At 46.9% G+C, this 24,515-nt stretch overlaps 1 protein-coding gene and 1 pseudogene across 1 annotated transcript; both read left to right on the top strand.

The window, feature by feature from the left end:
* The first annotated feature begins 14,087 nt into the window (after positions 1-14,087).
* The window catches only part of LOC119354281, a 47,561-nt pseudogene continuing 37,133 nt past the window's right edge, over positions 14,088-24,515 (top strand).
* LOC119354356 lies at positions 19,206-22,597 on the top strand. Its single transcript, XM_037621115.1, has 6 exons — positions 19,206-19,448; positions 19,517-19,614; positions 19,691-19,789; positions 20,985-21,030; positions 21,737-21,881; positions 22,388-22,597. Exons 2-6 carry the CDS (start codon positions 19,530-19,532, stop codon positions 22,487-22,489), a joined length of 477 nt encoding a protein of 158 aa, XP_037477012.1. The 5' UTR covers positions 19,206-19,448; positions 19,517-19,529; the 3' UTR covers positions 22,490-22,597.

Raw genomic sequence — 24,515 nt, 5'->3', positions numbered from 1 at the left:
TTGTTGTAACCGTGCTCTCTCAAGATCTTGTTTCCCTATGTTCCAGAGTCATTGTGATGTTGCTCTTTTCAACCCATCATCTCGTTTGTCAAAGATCATGTTCTTTCCGTGCTTATCCATTTACCCGGACTGTCGTGTCCTCTGCTCAAGTTCTTTTCATCTTATCTAGTCTTGTATCACTTTTCAACCGGAGTGTTGTTCGAATTGGGTCTTCCTTGATCCCCTTCCTTAACCGACGTGTTTTCAATATATATCTTCCCTTCAACCTCAAGGTTTTTCGCAAATGTTCTTTGTCCCTCTTTGCTAACGGAGTGTTTTCGACCTTGTTCACCTTCGTTGTATTCTTTTCTCGATTTTGTGTAACCTTTTCGAGGTTCTTTGGTTTCACTCGTTTGTCAAAGAAGCAACTTGGTCTTACCTCTTTTCTTTCTCTTCCGTTGTCCCTCCGATGCCATTCTAGATCTCGGGATGAGATCCTCTCGTAGTGGTGGAGTGTTGTAACGCCCCGAGACCAATGTGCCAGGTGTCGTGCTGTTATTCGCTGTTGTTGCCTTGTCATTGCTTGCGTGTCATGCATTGCATATCATGTCGTCATGTGCATTTCATTTGCATACGTGTTCGTCTCATGCATCCGAGCTTTTTTCCCGTTGTCCGTTTTGCAATCCGGCGCTCCGTTCTCCTCCGGTGGTCGTTTCTACCTTTCTTTCATGTGTGGGGATTAAACATTTCTGGATTGGACCGAGACTTGCCAAGCGGCCTTGGTTTACTACCGGTAGACCGACTGTCAAGTTTCGTACCATTTGGACTTCGTTTGATACTCCAACGGTTAACCAAGGGACCGAGAAGGCCTCCTGTGTGTTTCAGCCCAACACCCCTCCAATTTGGCTCAAAACCCACCTAACTCTGCTCCATGTCCTAGAGCGTTCGATCACGATCGCGTGGCCGAAAACCGCACCTCATTTGGACTCTCCTAGCTCCCCCTACGCCTATATATACACCCCCATTCCAAATTTGCGGATCCTCTCCCCCTAACCCTAAAAAAATCCCAGATCCGCCGCTCCAGACGTGTCCGGGCAGAGCCGGACAACGTCCGCCGCCACCGCCAGCCACTCCATGCCCGCCAGCTATCAGCTCGCCGCCGCCTCCCACCGTCGGCCCGGCAGGCCCGAGCCGGGCCCCCGAGGCCCACGCGCGCCCCACCGCCTGCCTCCTCAGTCCGCCGCCTGGCGCCGCGCCCCGCCGGCCGCCGCGCGCCACCGCGGGCCCCCGCCGCCGCCGCAGCAGCGTGAGCCCCACCGCCATAGGAGGTCGCCGGCGACGTCCCGACTCCAACCGGCCTCCTCTCCCCATCTCCGGCAAGCCCCGGCCGGCCCTCCCTCCTCCCTCGGCGAGGAGCTCCGGCGAGAGCCCGACCACCTCGGTTCGCGCGCCGCCCCGATCCAGATCTGTTTTCAGGGTTGACCTAATTTTTTCTCTAAGTCCCAGAATTTTCAGTCCATATGCTCCTGTTCGAGGTCCCGTAACTTTGCATCCGTAGCTCCGATTCATGCATATAGCATATCCAAATGGTCATCTCAGAGAGTACATCATTTCAATCCATTGTATATTTTTCATTTGAGCTCATCTTAATGCCTGAAATGCTGTTAGAAGAGGGCTTCGTGAGTTAATTGTCAGATCTGCTAGTTCATCTTAGACATTTGTCATTTTTGCCATGATTAATGTGTGCATGCTATGCCCGTGAGTTCTACATATGTTTTGTTAAGGGTTTTGTCATCTATCCAGAGGTGCAACCCATATATTTTTAGGATGTGTGTGGTGACTTGTGCAAGCTTGCAAAGTGGTGCACTTGCTAATTCTGTTTTCAGGGACTTAGTGATTTCACTAAGTCCTGGGATTGTTTATCTCATGAGGCCATATGTTCATGTTGTTTCCTAGTGATCCGTGCCTCTTTTGAGGATGATAAGTAAGGGAGTTTTGTTAATATTGTAGTGCTCTATCCATCCATGTCTTTGTTTGCATTTATGGAGCAATCTAGCTTGAGTCAATCGAGCTCTACTTTTGCTTCATTGCGAATCTGGGCAGATCGTCAACTTGTTTGCGATTTTGCCGACGTTATTGTAGTTGATCCGTGCATGCTATGCCATTGTTCTTACCATATCTAGCTTGAATTTTGTGCCTTCTTGAGGGATGTATGCTTGTCTTGCCATGACTTTCACCGTGGTGAGTGCATCGAGCTCGTAAACATGCCTTCGTGAGTTATGTTTCAGCATGTCCCAGTTTTCACTAAGTCTGAAAACTGTTTATGTTTTTGCTATGTTCGTGTGCTTGTTAGTATATTTTGTGATCCCTTTTGGCTCAAGGTCACTAAGGGACTTTTGTTAAGCTTGTTGAGTAGCTCCATGCCATGTCTTTCTTTGTCATGTTCAGGTCCTGTAGCATGTTGTTTTGTTGCTCCGAAGAGGGCTATATGATCTCAAATTCCAGACAAGTGTTTATTTCACTAAGTCTGAGATCTGTTTGTCATTTGCATTTTTGCCATGCTTGTTTGAACCTCCTAATGGATGAATTGGCCGTAGCTCAGTGCTAGACTTTTGTTAAGCATCTTGAATGCTTCCCTGCCATGTATTTTGATGTCATGTTTGGGTGCTGTAGCATGTTCATCTCGTTGCATTTAGATGCCTACTTGCTGTAAATCGCAGACCGGTGTCATTTTTGAATCGCTTTCCATACCGTAACTCCGATTCCGGCGTTCTTTATATCATTTTCAAGAGATTTCATCTCATATTTCCAGTGGCACACTTGGAATTCTAAGTTGAGGCCAGTTTCATGCATTTCCTGTCATATCTTGCATTTGGCATCCCGCATCGCATCCCGCATAACATATCATCATTTCATCCTGTTGCTTGTTCTTGCACGTGGTTGATTGTATCCTTGTTGCTTGTTTGTCTTGTTTGGGTAGAGCCGGGAGACGAGTTCGCTAACGAGGAGCTCGTTGAGTTTGCTTTCGAGGATCCAGTCAAGTCTGACAACTGTGCAGGCAAGATGATCATACCCTCGAAATCACTACTATCTTTGCTATGCTAGTTTGCTCGCTCTTTTGCTATGCCATTGCTACGATGCCTACCACTTGCTTGCAAGCCTCCCAAATTGCCATGTCAAACCTCTAACCCACCATTGTCCTAGCAAACCATTGATTGGCTATGTTACCGCTTTGCTTAGCCCCTCTTATAGCGTTGCTAGTTGCAGGTGAAGATTGGAGGCCGTTCCTTGTTGGAACATTTATTTACTTGTTGGGATATCATTATATTGCTATGTTATCTTAATGCATCTATATACTTGGTAAAGGGTGGAAGGCTTGGCCTCTCGCCTAGTGTTTTGTTCATCTCTTGCCGCCCTAGTTTCCGTCATATCGGTGTTATGTTCCCGGATTTTGCGTTCCTTACGCGGTTGGGTTATAATGGAAACCCCTTGATAGTTCGCCTTGATTAATGCTTTTCCAGCAATGCCCAACCTTGGTTTTACCATTTGCCACCTAGCCTTTTATTTCCCTTGGGTTCTGCAGACTCAAGGGTCATCTTATTTTAACCCCCCCGGGCCAGTGCTCCTCTGAGTGTTGGTCCAAACTAGAGCCCCTTGCAGCGCCACCTCGGGGAAACTCGAGGGATGGTTTTAGTTGTACGGATTGCTTATCTGAGTGTGCCCTGAGAAAGAGATATGTGCAGCTCCTATCGGGATTTGTCGGCACATTCGGGCGGTGTTGCTGGTCTTGTTTTAACCTGTCGAAGTCTCTTGAGTTACCGAGATACCAAGTCTAATCGGAACATCTTGGGAGGAGGTCTATTCCTTCGTTGACCGTGAGAGCTTGTCATGGGCTAAGTTGGGACTCCCCAGCAGGGATTGAACTTTCGAAAGCCGTGCCCGCGGTTATGGGTAGATGGGAATTTGTTAATGTCCGATTGTAGATAACTTGAACCTTAATTAATTAAAATGAATCAACTAAGTGTGTTACCGTGATGGCCTCTTCTCGGCGGAGTCCGGGAAGTGGACACGGTGTTAGAGTAATGTTTGCGCAGGTTGCTCTCTAGTTTCTCGCTCGCGCTTTGCCTCCTCTTCTCGCTCTCCTTTGTGCATAAGTTAGCCACCATACTTGCTAGTCGCTTGCTGCAGCTCCACTCATATTTTACCTTCCCATACCTATAAGCTTAAATAGTCTTGATCGCGAGGGTGCGAGATTGCTGAGTCCCTGTGGCTCACAGATTACTATTACACCAGATGCAGGGCCCGATGATTCCACTCCAGGAGACGCGTATGAGCTCAAGTGGGAGTTCGACGAAGACTCTCAACGATACTATGTTTCCTTTGCCGATGATCAGTAGTGGTGCCCAGTCAGGGGTGATTGGGACCGTGTCGCATGTTGGGTTCTCTTTTATTTTGGCGCCGTACTCGGGCCATGAGTGTTTGGATGATGTAATGTTATTTATGTACTTGATTGACGTGGCGAGTGTAAGCCAACTATGTTATCTCCCCTTTTATTATTCTATTACATGGGATGCAGTGAAGATTGCCTAACTTGCGGCATATGCCTTCAATGCGATTATGTCTCTAAGTCATGCCTCGACACGTGGGAGCTATAGTCGCATCGAGGGTGTTACAAGTTGGTATCAGAGCCTTCCCCGACCTTAGGAGCCCCATTGCTTGATCGTTTTTAGCGGCCGAGTTGTGTCTAGAAAAATGTTTTGAGTCATTTAGGAATTATATATCGGAGAGATTAGGAATTCTTTTTACTTCCCAGTCTCCTCATCGCTCTTGTAAGGCATCCTGACGTAGAGTTTTGACTCTTCTCTTCTCAAATTTCACTAAATTTTTTTTTTAGGATCACGCGGGTATCTTGGAATCGTTCCGATGGTTTTATGATGAGAACATTGTCTTGGTGCCTCCTATCAGGGGTTTAGTAGAAGTGTCCCGGGGAGTTGAGCTCTGAGGTGTTGTCATCATAATTTTATCGTTGCAGTTCTGGAATGCCTGAGTTTAGTACGCCGACATCGAAAATCTCTTTTATGCAGTTCGTTGGTGAGATAACCTCGACGCCACCCTGTACTGGGGCGGGAGTTCGGGAGTATCGCCATAACTTGTATAACGGATGCTTTTCGAAGGTTGAGGTAGATGATTTCCGAAGGTTTCTTGGTTATGTGTTGAAGGATGGATACAGCTGGATGTAGGATTTGCTAGTTTTGGGTGAGATATTATGCTTCCCCTGTATCCCTAACACCTGATTGCATAACCGGAAAGGTTCGGGAGTTTCATAGGTGGGAATTCAAGTAGCTCTTAGGATATCTTTCCGACAGATGTATGATATGAAATTGGGGTTCGACGTCTAGTGGTCCGCCTATTCACGGTCGGTTTTACAGTGGTCTCGTTGTGTCTTAAAGAGTCCTTGGCTTTGCCGACTCGGGGATGCTTCGTATGTCATGTGCACTGCCTTGTACATGATGGTGCTGTACGATCGAGCCCATGTAGGCCCCACCACGAAAACTTCGGACGAAATCTCTATCATATGTTTGTTCCGGCTTATTTTGCAAGCCAATCCTTTGTTTTTGTTTTGAGTTGTGGTATTCAAGTTGCTTCGAAGTCAAATGTTGATTCCATACCTTCTCTAATGGTGTTCTCATACTCCGGTGTGGATACCAATCCTTCTTGATCATCAAGATTGTCTTGTCAATCATTTTCACCGGTGTGTTTCTCTTCAAGTGGACCCGAACATTTCAACATCCGCAAGTTTCAATCTCAGCTTTCTTTACGGTGTTCGTTCATCCATCCCAAGTTGTCTTTGTTTTCCCACCCACCCACGCTTCTTCTTCGACGACTTGGATTTCTTAATCAAGTATCCATTTTACTGATGTGAAGTGTCTCCATTCTTTTCAATCAATACCCTTATCCGGTGATTCTCAAGAAGATTCTAACGGAGCTTCAAGTTTGTCACTCTTCACTCGTTCTCTTCTCCGGTGGATTCAAATCAAGCTTTTGATCATATTCTTTTCCGTACTTCTATTGTTTTTCTTTTGATGGTGCACCTCATAATGATTCACTTCTCGCTATTCATTTGTTTGGGAGTGCTAAAGATATCTAGGAAGGTTCGTCTTTCCATTCAAGTTTCGTTCAAACATATATCGAGATTCGTATCTCATTCAAGTCATTTAATTCAACCGGTGCAACCTCTCTTTAAAATCATTTCAACGGTGTATCTTTTCAGTGGGCCCTAACCCACAGGTCTTTTTCCAGGACCTTACCTGACTCTTCTATTTTCCCGGAGCTACCATCAAATTCTTTTTGAAATCTTACGTAAGAATCCATTGTCATCGGTCAAATGTCTTTCTCCAAGATCTTTCATTTATTTTCATCGTTGGTTCAACCTTTCCATTTTTCATTCCGGAGTATCTCAACGATTCATGGTGATTGTTTCTCGTCGTCATTATCGGATTTTGAAGATCGAAGAAGATTTTTCTCTCAATCTTTCTCCATTCTCTTCAAGATTCGCGATTCTATCTCATTGCCATCCTCTCATAATTATTTGCGATTGTGAGATATTCTTTTCAAACAACGGAGTAATTCAGGAGCCTTTTCAGTTTTTTTATCCAGAGTCCATCAATTCAGGTTTATTCATTCTCAGCTGTCAGTTATCATTCTCCTATCTTGTCGGTGCATCATTCAAATATCCTCTAATCAGTTCTTGATCTCTTCATTCTCATGTATCCTAGTTTGTCTCAAGCATCTTCGTTCGTTTGCAATTTTTTTTCACCGGTGTTCTTTTATCTTTTATTCGTTCATTTTCTTTTCTTACGGTGGTTCTTCCAGATTTCTCTTCCTTATAAATTATTCGTTGTTTTCAATCCTTCCGGTGGTTCGTTGAAGACCTTCTCAAGTTTGCGCTATATCTATCTGAACCCTTTCAACGAGAATAAGTAGTATGCCAAATCCGTTGATTGTCATCAATTTAATTGATGAAGGACGAGCATAATATAATTCTTATTCTTGTTTCATCGAGTTTGTTCAATTCCTGTTTTTCCAGAGTGGTTCATCATACTTATTCTGGGTTTCAATTGCTCTTCTTTCTTTCCCGGAGTTCCAAGTTCTCTCAATTATTTCATCGCGAGATCCATTTAAATCATTGCAAGGCTTCAACCTTATTCCTTTCATCCTCCATTTCGTTTGATCATTCTTTTATTACCAGAGTTCCTCATGGTGGTTCATCAAGGATTCAATTTCTTCTCGAAGTGTTCATTGAGATTCCTTTCAAAGGAGTTCAAGCATTGTTCATCTTGCAATCCGGAGTTCAATTCTTTCTACCGTATCATTTGAGGTGGTATTATGACATTCTTGATGATTTCCCTATGTGGTTCATGATTCACATGTTGTCAAGATTGAGATATCTTAAATCCATCAATCTCGTCATGGGAGTTATCTTGGGTTATATTTCACCTAAAGCCTTCCCTAAGAATTGTTGCTATCTGTGGTGCTCATAAATGATCCAAGCTCTTCTTTATCCTCCCGGTGAAATACTTTCTCGTCTCCTTGTTCAAATAAATACAATTCTTTCCCGTGAGTGGCAGATTGTCACCTCATAATTTTGAGATGTATTTCATAAGACCATATCAAGATTATTCTTTTCGTGGTTGGTTTTCAACAACTCCATTCTAGCATTTGTTGTAACCGTGCTCTCTCAAGATCTTGTTTCCCTTTGTTCCGGAGTCATTGTGATGTTGCTCTTTTCAACCCATCATCTCGTTTGTCAAAGATCATGTTCTTTCCATGCTTATCCATTTACCCGGAGTGTCGTGTCCTCTGCTCAAGTTCTTTTCATCTTATCTAGTCTTGTATCACTTTTCAACTGGAGTGCTGTTGGAATTTGGTCTTCCTTGATCCCCTTCCTTAACCGGCGTGTTTTCAATATATATCTTCCCTTCAACCTCAAGGTTTTTCGCAAATGTTCTTTGTCCCTCTATGCTAACGGAGTGTTTTCGACCTTGTTCACCTTCGTTGTATTCTGTTCTCGATTTTGTGTAACCTTTTCAAGGTTCTTTGGTTTCACTCGTTTGTCAAAGAAGCAACTTAGTCTTACCTATTTTCTTTCTCTTCCGTTGTCCCTCCGGTGCCATTCTAGATCTCGGAACGAGATCCTCTCGTAGTGGTGGAGTGTTGTAACGCCTCGAGACCGATGTGCCAGGTGTCGTGCAGTTATTCGCTGTTGTTGCCTTGTCATTGCTTGCATGTCATGCATTGCATATCATGTTGTCATGTGCATTTCATTTGCATACGTGTTTGTCGCATGCATCCGAGCTTTTTTCCCGTTGTCCGTTTTGCAATACGGCGCTCCGTTCTCCTTCGGTGGTTGTTTCTACCTTTCTTTCATGTGTGGGGATTAAACATTTCCGGATTGGACCGAGACTTGCCAAGCGGCATTGGTTTACTACCGGTAGACCGCCTGTCAAGTTTCGTACCATTTGGACTTCGTTTGATACTCCAACGGTTAACTGAGGGACAGAAAAGGCCTCGTATGTGTTGCAGCCCAACACTCCTCCAATTTGGCCCAAAACCCACCTAACTTTGCTCCATGTCCTAGAGCGTTTGATCACGATCGCGTGGCCGAAAACCGCACCTCATTTGGACTCTCCTAGCTCCCCCTACGCCTATATATACACCCCCCATTCCAAATTCGCAGATCCTCTCCCCCAACCCTAAAAAAATTCCAGATCCGCCGCTCCGGACGTGTCCGGGTGGAGCCGGACAACGTCCGCCGCCACCGCCAGCCACTCCACGCCCGCCACCTGTCAGCTCGCCGCCGCCTCCCACCGCCGGCCCGGGAGGCCCGAGCCGGGCCCCCGAGGCCCACGCGTGCCCCGCCGCCTGCCTCCTCAGTCCGCTGCCTGGCACCGCGCCCCGCCGGCCGCCGCGCGCCGCCGCGGGCCCCCGCCGCCGCTGCCGCAGCGCGAGCCGCCGTCACCACAGGATGTCGCCGGCGACGCCCCGACTCCGGCCGGCCTCCTCTCCCCATCTCCGGCAAGCCCCGGCCGGCCCTCCCTCCTCCTCCAGCGAGGAGCTCCGGTGAGAGCCCGGCCACCTCGGTTCGTGCGCCACCCCGATCCAGATCTGTTTTCAGGATTGACCTAATTTTTTTCTCTAAGTCCCAGAATTTTCAGTCCATATGCACCTGTTCGAGGTTTCCGTAACTTTGCATCCGTAGCTCTGATTCATGCATATAGCATATCAAAATGTTCATCTCAGAGAGTACATCATTTTATTTCATTGCATCTTTTTCATTTGAGCTCATCTTGATGTCCGAAATGCTGTTAGAAGAGGGCTTCATGAGTTAATTGTCAGATCTGCTAGTTCATCTTAGACATTTGTCATTTTTGCCATGATTAATGTGTGCATGATGTGCCCTTGAGTTCTACGTATGTTTTGTTAAGGGTTTTGTCATCTATCCAGAGGTGCAACCCATGTATTTTTAGGATGTGTGTGGTGACTTGTGCAAGCTTGCAAAGTGGTGCACTTGCTAATTCTGTTTTCAGGGACTTAGTGATTTCACTAAGTCCTGGGATTGTTTATCTCATGATGCCATATGTTCATGTTCTTTCCTAGTGATCCGTGCCTATTTTGAGGATGATCAGTAAGGGAATTTTATTAATATTGTAGTGCTCTATCCATCCATGTCTTTGTTTGAATTTATGTAGCAACCTAGCTTGAGTCAATCGAGCTCTACTTTTGCTTCGTTGCGAATCTGGGCAGATCGTCAACTTGTTTGCGATTTTGCCGATGTTATCGTAGTTGATCCGTGCATGCTATGCCATTGTTCTTGCCATATCTAGCTTGCATTTTGTGCCTTCATAAGGGATGTATGGTTGTCTTGCCATGACTTGCACCGTGGTGAGTGCATCGAGCACGTAAACATGCCTTCGTGAGTTATGTTTCAGCATGTCCCAGTTTTCACTAAGTCTGAAAACTGTTTATGTTTTTGCCATGTTCGTGTGCTTGTTAGTATATTTTGTGATCCCTTTTGGCTCAAGGTCACTAAGGGACTTTTGTTAATCTTGTTGAGTAGCTCCATGCCATGTCTTTCTTTGTCATGTTCAGGTCCTGTAGCATGTTGTTTTGTTGCTCGGAAGAGGGCTATATGATCTGAAATTCCAGAAAAGTGTTAATTTCAGTAAGTCTGAGATCTGTTTGTCATTTGCATTTTTGCCATGCTTGTTTGAACCTCCTAATGGATGAATTGGCCGTAGCTTACTGCTAGACTTTTGTTAAGCATCTTGAATGCTTCCTTTCCATGTATTTTGATGTCATGTTTGGGTGCTGTAGCATGTTTATCTCGTTGCATTTAGATGCCTACTTGCTGTAAATCGCAGACGGGTGTCATTTTTGAATCGCTTGCCATTTCCAAACCGTAACTCCGATTCCGGCGTTCTTTATATCGTTTTCAAGCGATTTCATCTCATCTTTCCAGTGGCACACTTGAAATTCCAAGTTGAGGCCAGGTTCATGCATTTCCTGTCATATCTTGCATTTGGCATCCGGCATCGCATCCCGCATAGCATATCATCATTTCATCCTATTGCTTGTTCTTGCACGTGGTTGATTGTAACCTTGTTGCTTGTTTGTCTTGTTTGGGTAGATCCGGGAGACGAGTTCGCTAACGAGGAGGCCGTTGAGTTTGCTTTCGAGGATCCAGTCAACTCTGACAACTGTGCAGGCAAGATGATCATACCCTCGAAATCACTACTATCTTTGCTATGCTAGTTTGCTATGCCATTGCTATGATGCTTACCACTTGCTTGCAAGCCTCCCAAATTGCCATGTCAAACCTCTAACCCTTGTCCTAGCAAACCGTTGATTGGCTATGTTACCGCTTTGCTCAGCCCCTCTTATAGCGTTGCTAGTTGCAGCTGAAGATTAGAGGCCGTTCCTTGTTGGAACATTTATTTACTTGTTGGGATATCATTATATTGCTATGTTATCTTAATGCATCTATATACTTGGTAAAGGGTGGAAGGCTCGGCCTCTCGCCTAGTGTTTTGTTCCACTCTTGCCGCCCTAGTTTCCGTCATATGGGTGTTATGTTCCCGGATTTTGCGTTCCTTACGCGGTTGGGTTATAATGGGAACCCCTTGATAGTTCGCCTTGATTAAAGCTTTTCCAGCAATGCCCAACCTTGGTTTTACCATTTGCCACCTAGCCTTTTCTTTCCCTTGGGTTCTGCAGACTCAAGGGTCATCTTATTTTAACCCCCCCGGGCCAGTGCTCCTCTGAGTGTTGGTCCAAACTACAGCCCCTTGCAGCGCCACCTCGGGGAAACTCGAGGGCTGGTTTTAGTTGTACGGATTGCTTATCTGAGTGTGCCCTGAGAAAGAGATATGTGCAGCTCCTATCGGGATTTGTTGGCACATTCAGGCGGTGTTGCTGGTCTTGTTTTAACCTGTCGAAGTGTCTTGAGTTACCGAGATACCGAGTCTGATCGGAACATCTTGGGAGGAGGTCTATTCCTTCGTTGACCGTGAGAGCTTGTCATGGGCTAAGTTGGGACTCCCCTGCAGGGATTGAACTTTCGAAAGCCGTGCCCACGGTTATGGGCATATGGGAATTTGTTAATGTCCGGTTGTAGATAACTTGAACCTTAATAAATTAAAATGAATCAACTGAGTGTGTTACCATGATGGCCTCTTCTCGGCGGAGTCCGGGAAGTGGACACGGTGTTGGAGTAATATTTGCGCAGGTTGCTCTCTAGTTTCTCGCTTGCGCTTTGCCTCCTTTTCTCGCTCTCCTTTGTGCATAAGTTAGCCACCATACTTGCTAGTCGCTTGTTGCAGCTCCACTCATATTTTACCTTCCCATACCTATAAGCTTAAATAGTCTTGATCGCGAGGGTGCGAGATTGCTGAGTCCCTGTGGCTCACAGATTACTATTACACCAGATGCAGGGCCCGATGATTCCGCTCCAGGAGACGCGTACAAGCCCAAGTGGGAGTTCGACGAAGACTCTCAACGATACTATGTTTCCTTTCCCGATGATCAGTAGTGGTGCCCAGTCAGGGATGATTGGGACCGTGTCGCATGTTGGGTTCTCTTTTATTTTGGCGTCGTAGTCAGGCCCTGAGTGTTTGGATGATGTAATGTTATTTATGTACTTGATTGACGTGGCGAGTGTAAGCCAACTATGTTATCTCCAGTTTTATTATTCTATTACATGGGATGTTGTGAAGTTTGCCTTACTTGCGACATATGCCTTCAATGCGATTATGTCTTTAAGTCGTGACTCGACACGTGGGAGCTATAGTCGCATCGAGGGTGTTACACCGGGCCGGGCCCAGGCCCGTCGATTTCGTCATTTAAGGAAGAGGCCCGGCCCGTGGCCCGACGGGCTTTTAGTGTGATGGGCCGGGCTCGGGCCCGATTTTTAGGCCCGAGGGCCGGGCCAGGCTGGGCTCGGGCCTGGGTTTTTTGCGCCGGGCTTTGGTTGGCCCAGCCCGAGGAATGGCCAGGTATAATCAGCAATGCTACATCTACAGGGGTTTTACAGGAGTTTTACGGGCTAGGCTGGGGTGGGGTGTGTTGATTGGTTGTTAAGATGAAGCGGGCCTCACCCTGAGAATCAATGGGGAGAGATTAGTGAGGAGAGAAGGTTTGTGCGTTAATTTTTTTAAAAGTTTCCCGTACGTCTAGCATTTTTGGAGGGGAATATGTTGTGTGTTTGATCTTTGATGTTACCGGGGCGTGTTTGGTTAGGTATATCTTTTTTTTTCATCTTTACACGTGTGACTCAGTTGGATCTGATTGAGCAGATCCAGGAATAAAAATCCATTTTGTGCACATTGTTTGATTGCCTGTATCCTCCCTAGCTTGGTTGAGGTTGCGGAAGCACTGTGCATTCTTGGGCGTATGCGGACCTGTTGGAGCGTCCTCTGAGGAGACGGAGGGAAGGGCACCCTATTCACGGTACCGGGTTTGCAGATTTCCCCACCATGGTCAAAGCTTTCCATGTCACCGGTTGCAGCTGGTGTTTGTCGTAGCTTTCACGGATGCCGGCTGCAGCTTTCGAGCCTTTAGCCACAGTCGTCGCCTCGCCAGTTACAGCTTCTGCAGGTGTCGGTCGTAGCTTTTGCATACGTCGGATCTTGCTTCTGCCATCAATGGTTGTAGGACGGGGGCATCGTCTCTGTCGCAGCTCTCGGCCTTTGCGTGGTTGCAGCTCCCCTCGTCTCCGGATGTAGCATCCGTCGTTAGCACTTGTAGCATGGGGCCCGCTGATCGCAGCTCCTCGGCTGCCACAGTGTAGCTCCTCCGCGTTGAGGGTTGCAGCAACAACTGGTTACTGTCGCCGCCACAATCCACATGGTCGTCGACATAAGTCACCATCCCTTGCGCTGACACACAACAATCAGCAGCATCGAGGCTCCCCTTGCAGCATCGCCCCTCACCCCTCATCTTCTCTACAGCATCACGACGACAGCTTCCATGCAGCGTTGCCCCCACCTCCAACATCTTCCTACAACTCGGGGCGAGGCATCGAACAAAGCTCATGACTGCGGCCACCCGCACTAGCGTCGTGGAAAGAGGGATGGAGATCACCCATGGCCGCCGACGAAGAAAAGGTAAGGAGTGACTGACCGGGAAGAGATAAGATTGAGGGAGGGTTGAGTGGCGCGTGGGTCCTACAGAAGCATTGGCGTGTGCGGAGGTTCGGCCATATACATGATGTTGTTTTGATCCGATAGCGCACGCGGTTGGCCGAAGCCGTAGCGGGTCGCCCAGCTAGGATCGTTTACGATATCCATATGGAGGGCCAATATGATGACTTGCTAGGTTTGCTCTAATCACCGTGGAAGAGGAAGATTGTGAAGTTTGAATTCAAATTTCAAAAATCAAAACATAAAGGAAGAGGCCGTGCTTCTCCTGGCAGGAGTGTCAGATCGTATGGCCCGTGTTTGGGCACGTGTCGGCATCCCATTGCGTCTTCCACCTGCTCTCTCTCTCCCGCCCTTTTTATTCCCCACCCCTCCACCCACTCCAGAAGCTCCCGTCCTCCACCGCCACCGCCACCGCCACCCCGACCGCCGGCGAAGAAAAAGGGAGAGGGAGGAGGATGGGGATGCGGGAATGGCCGCTGCCTCGCCTGTACGAGGTCCTCCACGGCGAAGGTAACCAACAAACACCCTCAGTTCTGTCGTACGGCTCCGCCCGCCACGCTGTCTCATCGTTCGTTCCGCTTGCCGTGCAGAGCGCGGCCGGTGGCCGCCGGAGGCCAGGTTCCTCGAAGCCGCCCACAACGGCGACGTCCGCGAGATCAAGAGTAAGGCCCGCATCTTAACCAAATCCCCACTCCCCTCCCCCTCTCCCTCCATGGTGTTCTGCGTCCATTTGGTTCTTGACCAACTACTGAAGAACCAGGCAGCAGCATAGTATATACCGTACTACGTTTTGATTGGACGCTGTCTTCCTGATTCTGATTGCAGCGTAGTGTATATATATACTACGTTCTTGCCATGGTTGGTAACTAAAATTGCCCCCTTTGTGTTCCTACTGATTTTGACTGCACCATATATGCACTGCAGTACTGGGTTCTTGTCACGATTCCTGACTGAAAGTGTCCCCCTTTTTTGTGTGAAATTCAGAGATTGCAAAGGAGCTGGACGTGCAGGGGCATGGGATCCGGACGACGGTGGCCAACACCACCTACATGGGCATGAACGCGCTACATGCCGCGGGCGGCGGCGGCAAGCTGCCGATCTACCGGTATCTTGTCGAGGAGGTCAAGATGGACGTCGACATGCCTGACACCGCTCAGGGTAATTCGTGGACGCCTTTCCCGATACTAAAGCATATATAGTTTTATGACCTGATCATGAACTAATTCCAGTGAATTGTGTGTGTCTTAATGCTAGAGTTTACGCCCATGTCACATGCCATCATGTATGGCCACCTTCCCGCCGTCAGGTACCTTCTGGATCATGGCGCTGATCTGCATCAGCGACGTGGAAAAATCACCCTTCTTCATATGGCTATAGTTCATGGTATGAAATGGAACTTCACTTTCCTTTCTCAAAATTGTTCTTGTGCTTGACCTACAAGGGTGATAAAAGTGGGTTTACTTTACCAAGTGCTAAGCTAGCCTAATATAAACAATTTTCTTGTTGCCATAATTAAAAGTAGCCTGATCTTATTTCTTTCTCATGTTCATCGGCATCTGTAAAGTGATCAACCTTAATTATGAGTTAGCCGTCTCACTACCGGAATAATGTTATATGTCTACGGCCTTATCTATGCCGACGGCTGCCGTAGGCATAGATGGAGCTGTGCCGACGGCCTGGGGAATACCGTCGGCGCAGAAAAGTCGTCGGCATAGCTCCATTTATGCCTACGGCAGCCGTAGGCATAGTAAGGCCGTCGGCATATATCGATCTATGCCTACGACAGCCGTAGGCATAGTTAGGCCGTCGGCATAGAGGTGGCCCTCGTGGCCCAGGGACAGACGGCGGGCTGACACCGTCAAATCTATGCCGACGGCCCTGACGGCGGCCGTCGGCATAAATATCATCTATTTTTTTAATTAGGAGCTGCCACGTGGCAGAGCTATGCCGACGGCAAAGTTTTCCATCTATGCCTACGGCAAGGCCGTAGGCATAGCCTCGCCACGTGGCGCCTCCTGGTAGCCCCTAGCAAAGAACTATGCCTCCTGGTAGGCATAGATATCATTTGTTTTTTTAAATTATTTTTATGTTTTTAAAAGTTAAAATTTGAATAATTTAAATCTAACTTATCTAAACTTAAACATACACAAATTATACATCGACTTGGGGTAGAATTTTCCATAGATTATGAATATACAGTTTTTTTGTTTTTGAGTATGTTAGAAATGTGACCTCATGTACTTTTTCATATAGGTCCTTATAGTTTGTTAAAATCATAAGTAATTGATACTTGGATCGATTTTGACAAATTTTGTATGGTTTTTTATCAGAATCTTGAAAGGATTATGTTGCTATACTATTTTTCAAATTTGAACAAACTTAAATCATGTTTGCTTCAAATTTACAGAAAACACCCTTTTGTTTTGAATTTTTTGTATATTTTTCATACCTTGGCCAATCAAGACAAATTTTATATCTACATCCATCAGATTGTTTCAAGGATTTTGGTGGCAGGCGCAAACACCCGGCAACCGGCTCCGGAGTGTGACTCCTTCATGGATGGCGATGCCGTCGACACTTGGAGGGGGAAAACGGCCACGTTGGGTCGAGACGAAGGGAATCTTATGGTGGTTTTGGCCCAAACCTTGTTCTCAAGTGTTCCTATGGGCTGACCTATCATAACCAGGTGAAAACGTCTGTTGGTCAAATCCCGTATGACAAAAGTCAAAGGCGTAGATCTCCAGGTCAATTGGTCCAGGGTTAGGCCGGTTGCGGGCCTTCGGGGGGTAGCAATGCCACCAAAGCATTGCGCCGGGTCCTCATACATGTCTTAAGGTGTGGTGGCATGTCTGAAGAGGCAATACGCGGCTCCGGTGTGAGCCCCCCCCCCCCACGGACGGCAATGAAATCGAAGTAATCCCTCTACGGTTTTGGCGTTGCATGAATATTTCTGAACACTCGGAGCGTGATCAATTCATGACATTTTTACACAGTGCAGACACATGTGATATAATAGGCATTGCAATTTCTTATATTTTTTAAAGATGCAAGAGTATGTGAAAAAAAACCACTATGGATTGTTCTTCGCGTGTCTACGAGTGTGGCCAGGGGCCTTCGGGGGCTAGCTATGCCACCAAATCTTGCATTGGGTCCTCTTACATGTCTGGAAGTGTGGTGTCAGGTGCAAACACCTGTCATGTGGCTCCGGAAATGTGACCCCCTTCACGGAAGGCGCTGCCGCCGGCACTTGGAGGGAGGAAACGGCCGCGTCAGGTCGACACGAGGGGGATCCGGTGGTGGGTTGGGCCCAGTCGGGGGCCTTCGGGGGTAGCAATGCCACCAAAACTTGCATTGTGTCTTAATATATGTATACAAATGTGATTAAGTGTTGAAATAGCCAACGGAGCAACGAGCAGCACACTTCCTTCACAAAACCGGACACGTTCTCTCTCGATAATCAGATACTACCTTGGAGATGGTGTAGTTTACAAGTGGCCTCCTGTGAGGCTTCTACGAAACATGCTCAAACTTTTACCACACCCTACAAGGGCCATATGACTACACCATGCCATGTCCCGAGGATTTTTGGCATCGTATGATTTCCCATGGATTTTAACGGCTAGATCTGGCATGCCCCGAGTTACATTCACCCTGCGGTGGTGGGGCCTCCCCCTCCTTTGGTTACACTAGGCCTACACATACCGCAAAGACATCATATGTGATTTAACAAACCACTTCTGGACATCATTTCAGGTGGTCGCCAAGCAGATCTGCAATTTCTCGCATTGAAACCCTACGGATGCAATAAATGTCTCAAATATTGCAGGTGGCCCAGAAAAATGCCATGTCCTGGCACGTGTCATGCAATGGCCCCCTTTGAGAGCACAAGAAGTTTCAAGGTCAACGAAGCAACTGGCATCACACCTCCTTCACAAACTAAACACGTTCTCTCTCGATAGCCAGATACTACCTCGGAGATGGAGCAGTTTACAAGCGACCTCCGGACAGGCTTCTGCGAAACAGGCTCAAACTTTCACCACACTCCACAAGGGCCATATGACGACACCGTGCCAGGTCCCGAGGAGTTCCAGCATCGTATGATTTTTGTTTGATTTTAACGGTTGGATCCGGCACGCCGTCGATGTACATTTGCCTCCCGGTGGTGGGGCATGCCCCTCCTTGGGTTGCACTAGTCCTACACATACCGCAAAGACATCATATATGATTTGATGAACCACTTCTGGACATCATTTCAGGTGGCCGCTGTGCAGATCGGCAATTTCCCGCATTGAAACCCTACGGATGCAGTAAATGTCTCAAATATTGCAAGTGGGCCCGAAAAATGCCATGTACTGTCACGTGTCATGCAATGGCCCCCTTTGAGAGCACGAGAAGTTTTGAGGTCAACAGAGCAACGGGCAACACACTTCCTTCACAAACCGGGCACGTTCTCTCTCGTTAGCCAGATACTACGTCGGAGATGGTGCAGTTTACAAGCGACCTCAGGTTAGATTTCTGCGAAATGCGCTAAAACTTTCACCACACCCTACAAGGGCCATATGACGACACCGTGCCAGGTCCCGAGGATTTCCGGCATCGTATGGTTTGCCGTGGATTTTAACGGCTAGATCCGGCATGCCGCCAACGTACATTCGCCCCCCCCGGTGGTGGGGCCTGCTCCTCCTTTGGTTGGACGGTACCTACACATTCTCCCCCGGTGGTGGGGCCTGTAGCTGCGCGACGCACGGGACGATGTCGGCGCAGACGGGGGCACCCCTGCCGCCCTCCGCCAAGATCCCCTGCAGGCCACCACCTCCGGCCCGCCCCCATGAGCAGCGGGCAGAGCCACCAGATCGGAACAACGGGTGCCCCAACCAGCCGAGACCCGTACCTGTATCAGCCATGAAGGAAGACGCCTCACCTGAGCCTGATGCAGACAAACCGCCGCCGGAGAGACTTGCTGTCGCCGCGTGCAGATTGGTCGACCACCATGGCCTCAACAACGCCGCTGTAGACCACCCCCGCAGAGGCCACGACGGGCCCCTGCCATCATATATGATTTAACAAATCACTTTGCGTACAGTTTCTCAAATGACTGTAGGCAAAATGAGTTTATCAATTTTTTAATTCTAAAAAATTCATTTTTTTTGGAAAAAACATGAAATTTGGCAGAATATTGGTTTGTGATTCGTAGAGGGTGTGGAAAAAGTTTGAAAATATTTCATAAAAAACTCTAATAAATCTAGCAAAACAAATACGTAAAGAAGCACACAAAAATGAAGACTTCCTATTGGGTGACCACCCAGTCACGCGGATCGGTGACGTGGATGGCTGGCCCCACGCTCCTCTGCACCTCCAAAAAGAAAAGAAGAAAAAGAAAACGCACGCACGCACGATACAAAATCAAATGAAATTTTGGGCCTTCCCGCGCCACTCAGCCCGCTTCCCTCCCACCCACCAAAATTAAAAAAAAGGAAAAGAAGCGAGAGAGAGCCCACCCAAGACCCAACAGAGCCGCACCACTCCCCACCTCGACCTCTCTCTCTCCCCGCGACCCTTCTCCGCCGCCACCACCCACGCCGGTGATTCCGGCAGCTTCCGACGATTCCGGCTGCTACCGACGACGGCAAGCACACTCGCATGATCGCCTCCGTCCGCTCCGTCTTCCCTTCCGAGCAGATTCGTCGCTCGCGTCCTCTACCGGTCACCCGCGACCGTCCCCTAAGCTAGGGTTTCGGCCACCACGTCGCCGGCGTGGTTCCGACGGCTCAGGTACATCTCTCCGTCGAGATCCCTCGCAACCCACCCTCTCTTACTCACCTGTATCCTCTCCCTCCCAGATCGAGCACGCCAATGTCGCTGTCGTTTCGCTTGCGTTGGAACAGCAAAGGGAAGGCCATGGACGACGCCGCTCCAGCCCTTCTCCGACGCCATCAAGGTCAGCCCCTCCCTCTCCTATTCGATCTGTTCCCCTACCCTTCCCTGATGTGCCTACCTTCCTCACCCACACGCAGCAGTAGCAGCAACTCGATGTAGGGACGAGGGAGAGGAGGAGTCCTGCTTCCCCGGCGTGCATCCTCTCTCTCGGAACGACACCCAACCTCAAGCGAGAGGTTTTCCTTCCCCTCCATGACTCCCTTGTCCTCCTCGATTTCCTAGGCTTGCTCTCAATTTGCTGCTGCTCTGCTCAGCTCTGCATTTTTTACTTATACACATGCTTGACTGAATTTTGAATGGGTGCTACTGCTGTCACACTCCACTGCTGGGTCCTCCTAGGCTTGGTGCAGATTTTAGATGCAGATTGCTAGGTGCAGATTTTAGATGTTCTTGTCACCACTGCTGCTAGTCACTGCTTGTCTGCTTGTGTTAATTTATATGTCATTGTGACGAGTTGAGATGTTCTGGTAACTTTGATGTCTACCTAGTCGACTTATTAGATATGACGGAAGATGCAAGTGGAGATTTGCATCAAAAATTGCTTGTGAAGATATGATTGCTGATTTCAAAAGTAGGAAGAATAGAAGAACATATCTCTAGTTGGCACTAGTGCTAGTTGGTTCTATTTAGTTGTCTTTTGGTCATTTGGTGTGGTCTGTTCTTTTGGAACACCAAAATTTACCTATCCACAATGCTCAGGTATGTGTGAACCTGCTGTATTGTGTTATTTATGATGATATGTTGTCTAATTGTCCTTGGCTCCTTGCATATGTTCTACGTACAACTTAGCGGAGTTTTTAATGCATATTGTGTGTTCTTATATAAAGTCGGCCCCCTCTTGAGATTTGGTCACGCTCCGCCACTGCTCCTAGCTAGCTAGCTCTCAGTTTGGATTGCCCTTGTTGGTTGCTAGCCCCCCAACTTGTTTGCATATAATGCAAATTTGCATGACTAGTGAACTAGCCCTGTACGTATTTTTTTATAGCACTAAAGTTTGTGTTTGTGCTAAATGGAACACCTGATGCACTTGTCTTGGTACTGCTTTTGTTGCTGTGACGGTGTGGTGTTCAAACAGTTAATGCCACTCATCCATTGATGAACTAGAGTCCATCTCCGGTTTGAATTGACTCTGCTTTCAAGTATATTTTGCTTGCTACCCCAAAAATGTAGTAGAATTTAGCTTATGAATTGGTCTGGTTGGATTTCTCAAGTTATCTCAAGATGCTACAAAATAAATGGTTGTTGTCTCTGCCTTTGATGTTTGATTTGATTTGATTCGGTTTCCTCACGCCTCTCTGTTTGCTCTGTTCGTGCTGCTGCCGCATCCGGGAAGGTCTTTGAGAACCTAAACGTTCTTTTTTTGATTGATAGATGCATGTGTGGGTGGCAGCAGATCAACCTCCTTCTCAACCCATGTGTAAGCCCAGCCCCTGAGATACTCACCTTCTCAAACCCAATTTTATTTGTCTATCTTGTTCCTTGACAAACTAATTTTTTTAGGCCAAAACTTTTTGTTCCATTACTACCATCTTGCTGCTCTCGATATCCATGCCCTAATTCATACCTGATCCATTCTTAGATGCTAGTAAGTAAACATGACATGTGGTAGAAAACATATTAAGCCACCATTACGTGTGAATTACACCGGCTCATGTCAGCGTATGTAGTTTGGATGAAATTTTCTTTTTGGCAACAAATGCATCAACTGTGACAGAACCATTCATGATTAATTCTGTCCTGTGCAAAATGTAGTGCTAGTTCTGTAGTTCGTCATATGTATATATGTGCTCTACAGTTTTAGTTCTTCTTCTTGTGTTGCTGCACTTGGTCTAGAGATACAACAACATTAGTTAGGTCCGGATGGATCAACACATACAACTAGCAGTGCTAGTAACAAAAAAAATAACCTTGTGATTGATTCTGTTGAGGCTAGCATTCTCTGTTTGTTTTGGAGCACAACCATGTACTGTACGTACTAAGCTAGCTCACGCACACGCATAGCTAGCTCGATTGATTTCTGTAGATACTAGCACCAGCACGCCTGTATCTCCTATACTAGCTTGTTTAATTTCTGTACTAGCTCAACAACACTAGCTCTGACTTGTTCGTTTGATTCGGAGCAGCAGGCATCCTCCGTGGATGATGACGACAACCAGGGCATCCACCGCCACGACGACACCCCGCACATGGTCCAACTCGGCTACAACCTCCTCTACCGCGCGACTGCGGCCGCGGTCGTGTTCGGCATCGACTACAACCTCCTCTCCGGTGAGTCCATCTCCTACCTCTAGCTCCCTCTCTTGTGCTGCTATAGCAGTACCTTGCTCTGTTTCATGTGCATGGGTGATTTTGTTTGTGCTTGTCGTGCTTGTGCCATGAGAAAGATCATTCCTATTTACAGTGATGATGATTCAGAGTAGCACCCTTGTTAAATTCTGCTCTTGTACTACCTCATTTGTGGTTCTTGGTTACTGCAGCTAGGTTTTGTTAGCTGTTGGTGTTTAATCTAGCTAGCTAGTAGTGTTGGCAGCTAGCTAGTAGTGTTGGCAGCAAGCTACTCCTGTACTAGTAGTTCATCCATATGTGTAATTGATCATTCCCAGTAATTGAATAATGTGAAGAAATCCTATTGTATCAGCTATGCAGTGCGAACATCAGATCATTTACAATGAAAATCTTTGTTTGCCTCCCGGTAGAAGTATTTCTTGTAAAATTTTGGTGATTTCCCTTTGGTAGATGCATTGTATATATTACATATTCATCCTTATGTGTAGGATCTTTGGTTCATTATACTGACTGCATGCCACCTCTGTCATCGCTGCCCCGTCTCCCGCACCATCGGCACCGCCCCTCCGCCTTCTCCTTTGATGCTGTAGTGGATTCTTAGAATGAAAATGTTGTGTACATCAAAAATATTTTATGGTCTGTGTTTGCAAAACCATGGTTGTTGAATCATGTCTTATAATTGTATTGGAAATTGCTAGCCTTTTTGGCTAGTATTTTTTTAGTGGACTCTTAGAATGAAAATGTTGTGTACATCAAAAATATTTTATGGCCTGTGTTTGCAAATTCATGATTGTTGAATCATGTCTTATAATTGGATTGGAAATTGCTAGCCTTTTTGGCTAGTATTTTTTTTGGTTTTGGTTCGTAAGTATGCCTACGGTTAAACCGTCGGCATAGATATGCACAGGGCTACCCAGGGCTTGCCACGTGGCAGGGATATGCCTAAAATAAAGCCGTCGGCATAGGTGAAAATCTATGCCGACGGCTTTGCCGTAGGCATACCCTCCTGCCAGGAGTCACCGCAGGCCGCCATGTGGCAGAGATATGCCGACGGCAAAGCCGTCGGCATAGATTTTCACCTATGCCGACGGCTTTGCCGTAGGCATACCTCTGCCACGCGGCGGCCTGTGATTCGTTAGCGCTTTTGACGGCGCCGTCCGTGGCCGTCATGTGAAAATCACTGCCGACGGCTAAACTATGCCGATGGCCAGACGAAAGCCGTCGGCATAGGCCGCTATGCCGACGGCTAAACTATGCCGACGGTCTGACAAGACTACGCTGACGTGATCTACACTGACGGGGCTATGCCGACGGCAGCCGTAGGCATAGTTGTATGCCGACGGGAAATGGCCTATGCCGACGGCCCAGGGCCGTCGGCATACGTGGCGAGTCTGGTAGTGTCTCATAGGAGTGATAGCTGGCTTTCACGGAGTTTCTTCGTATGTATTGAAATAAGAGTGCTCTAGGTTAGTGAAAAGAAGAAGCAGATTGTTTAGCTTCTAGGCACTCTAAGGTGCTTCCACAAGACATAGATGTACTTTTAGTTTCTGACAGAGAAGAACCTTTAGAGGATCAAGAGTGATTCCTAATTTTCTGCTCTCAGATACGTATTGAGTATGTTACTGCCTTCTTATGTTAACTGGTTACGGTATTCATATTCAGAGAAATGTGAACCAACAAAAACCATTCCCCCACCAGTTATTGAAACTTTGTTGCGCAAAAACGATTTTGTTCATGTACTGGTAATACTGTTATGACCTTTTTCTTTCTTCTCTTCAGGGTACTATGAAATAGTGAAGTTTCTTCTTGCGAGGGGAGCTAATGTCCATGCAATGTCAGAACTTGGGACACCACTCATGGATGCTACTCTTAGAGGATTTCCTAGTATTGTCAAGATCCTTTTGGAGCACAAGTCAGATGTACTATCGAAACTCTTTGTTGATATGTTGTCTTTAACTCCAAATTCTCCCCTTTTCTGGTTTTGCTACTTTCCCCAATTGTTCTCACCTGTAGGTCTTTTTGGTTGGTGACTAACCATGCCATGCCAAAAGTTTTAGTTAGTCACCACCTGCAACTTGGGTCGCTTGTGTCACTGACTCAGAAATAGTGTGGTAGGATTCTTAGGTTTGCAAAGTATAACATTCATTTTCATCATGTAACCTTAGATATGTTAGGAAAAAGTGTGGCAAATATTGGTAACCTTCAAAAAACGACCAAACCAGACATGGTGGTTTCAATAACCCACCCAACAACTCTGAAAAATCAGTTGAAGCAAAGGGACATATCACATATCACTATATAAGTTGTAATCCCACAAAGAAGCTCATCTCCTTTCCATACAAACTCCATTTTTCTCTTAGAATTGCTTATTCCGCCATGAAAATGAAGTTCTTTTTTTTTCCAGCCCAACATTGTTACTCGTATACTTGGACCTTTAAACATGGCATTAGACAGATCTTTCGTGTCCTGTGTGAAGCTATTGATTCAGGTACAGTATCCCTATTTATATTGCAGTAGGAATGTAAGATTTCTATAAAACTGATGTTTGATTTAGTTATCTTTGTATCAACGACCACACAATTGTATGATTGACTTTCTTCTACGCCTTTTTCTGAC

The sequence above is a fragment of the Triticum dicoccoides genome, chromosome 1A (genome assembly GCF_002162155.2).
Source record: "Triticum dicoccoides isolate Atlit2015 ecotype Zavitan chromosome 1A, WEW_v2.0, whole genome shotgun sequence".
In the NCBI taxonomy this organism is placed as follows: domain Eukaryota; kingdom Viridiplantae; phylum Streptophyta; class Magnoliopsida; order Poales; family Poaceae; genus Triticum; species Triticum dicoccoides.
This window is presented reverse-complemented; position numbering and strand designations above follow the sequence as displayed.

What these genes read in the sequence shown, in the direction of transcription:
- LOC119354356 (XM_037621115.1), top strand. Translation starts at nt 19,530, where the DNA reads ATGTCGCTGTCGTTTCGCTTGCGTTGGAACAGCAAAGGGAAGGCCATG. An exon ending in CCTTCTCCGACGCCATCAAG is followed by an intron (nt 19,615 to 19,690) that starts GTCAGCCCCTCC and finishes ACCCACACGCAG; the next exon opens with CAGTAGCAGCAACTCGATGT. An exon ending in ACCTCCTTCTCAACCCATGT is followed by an intron (nt 21,031 to 21,736) that starts GTAAGCCCAGCC and finishes GATTCGGAGCAG; the next exon opens with CAGGCATCCTCCGTGGATGA.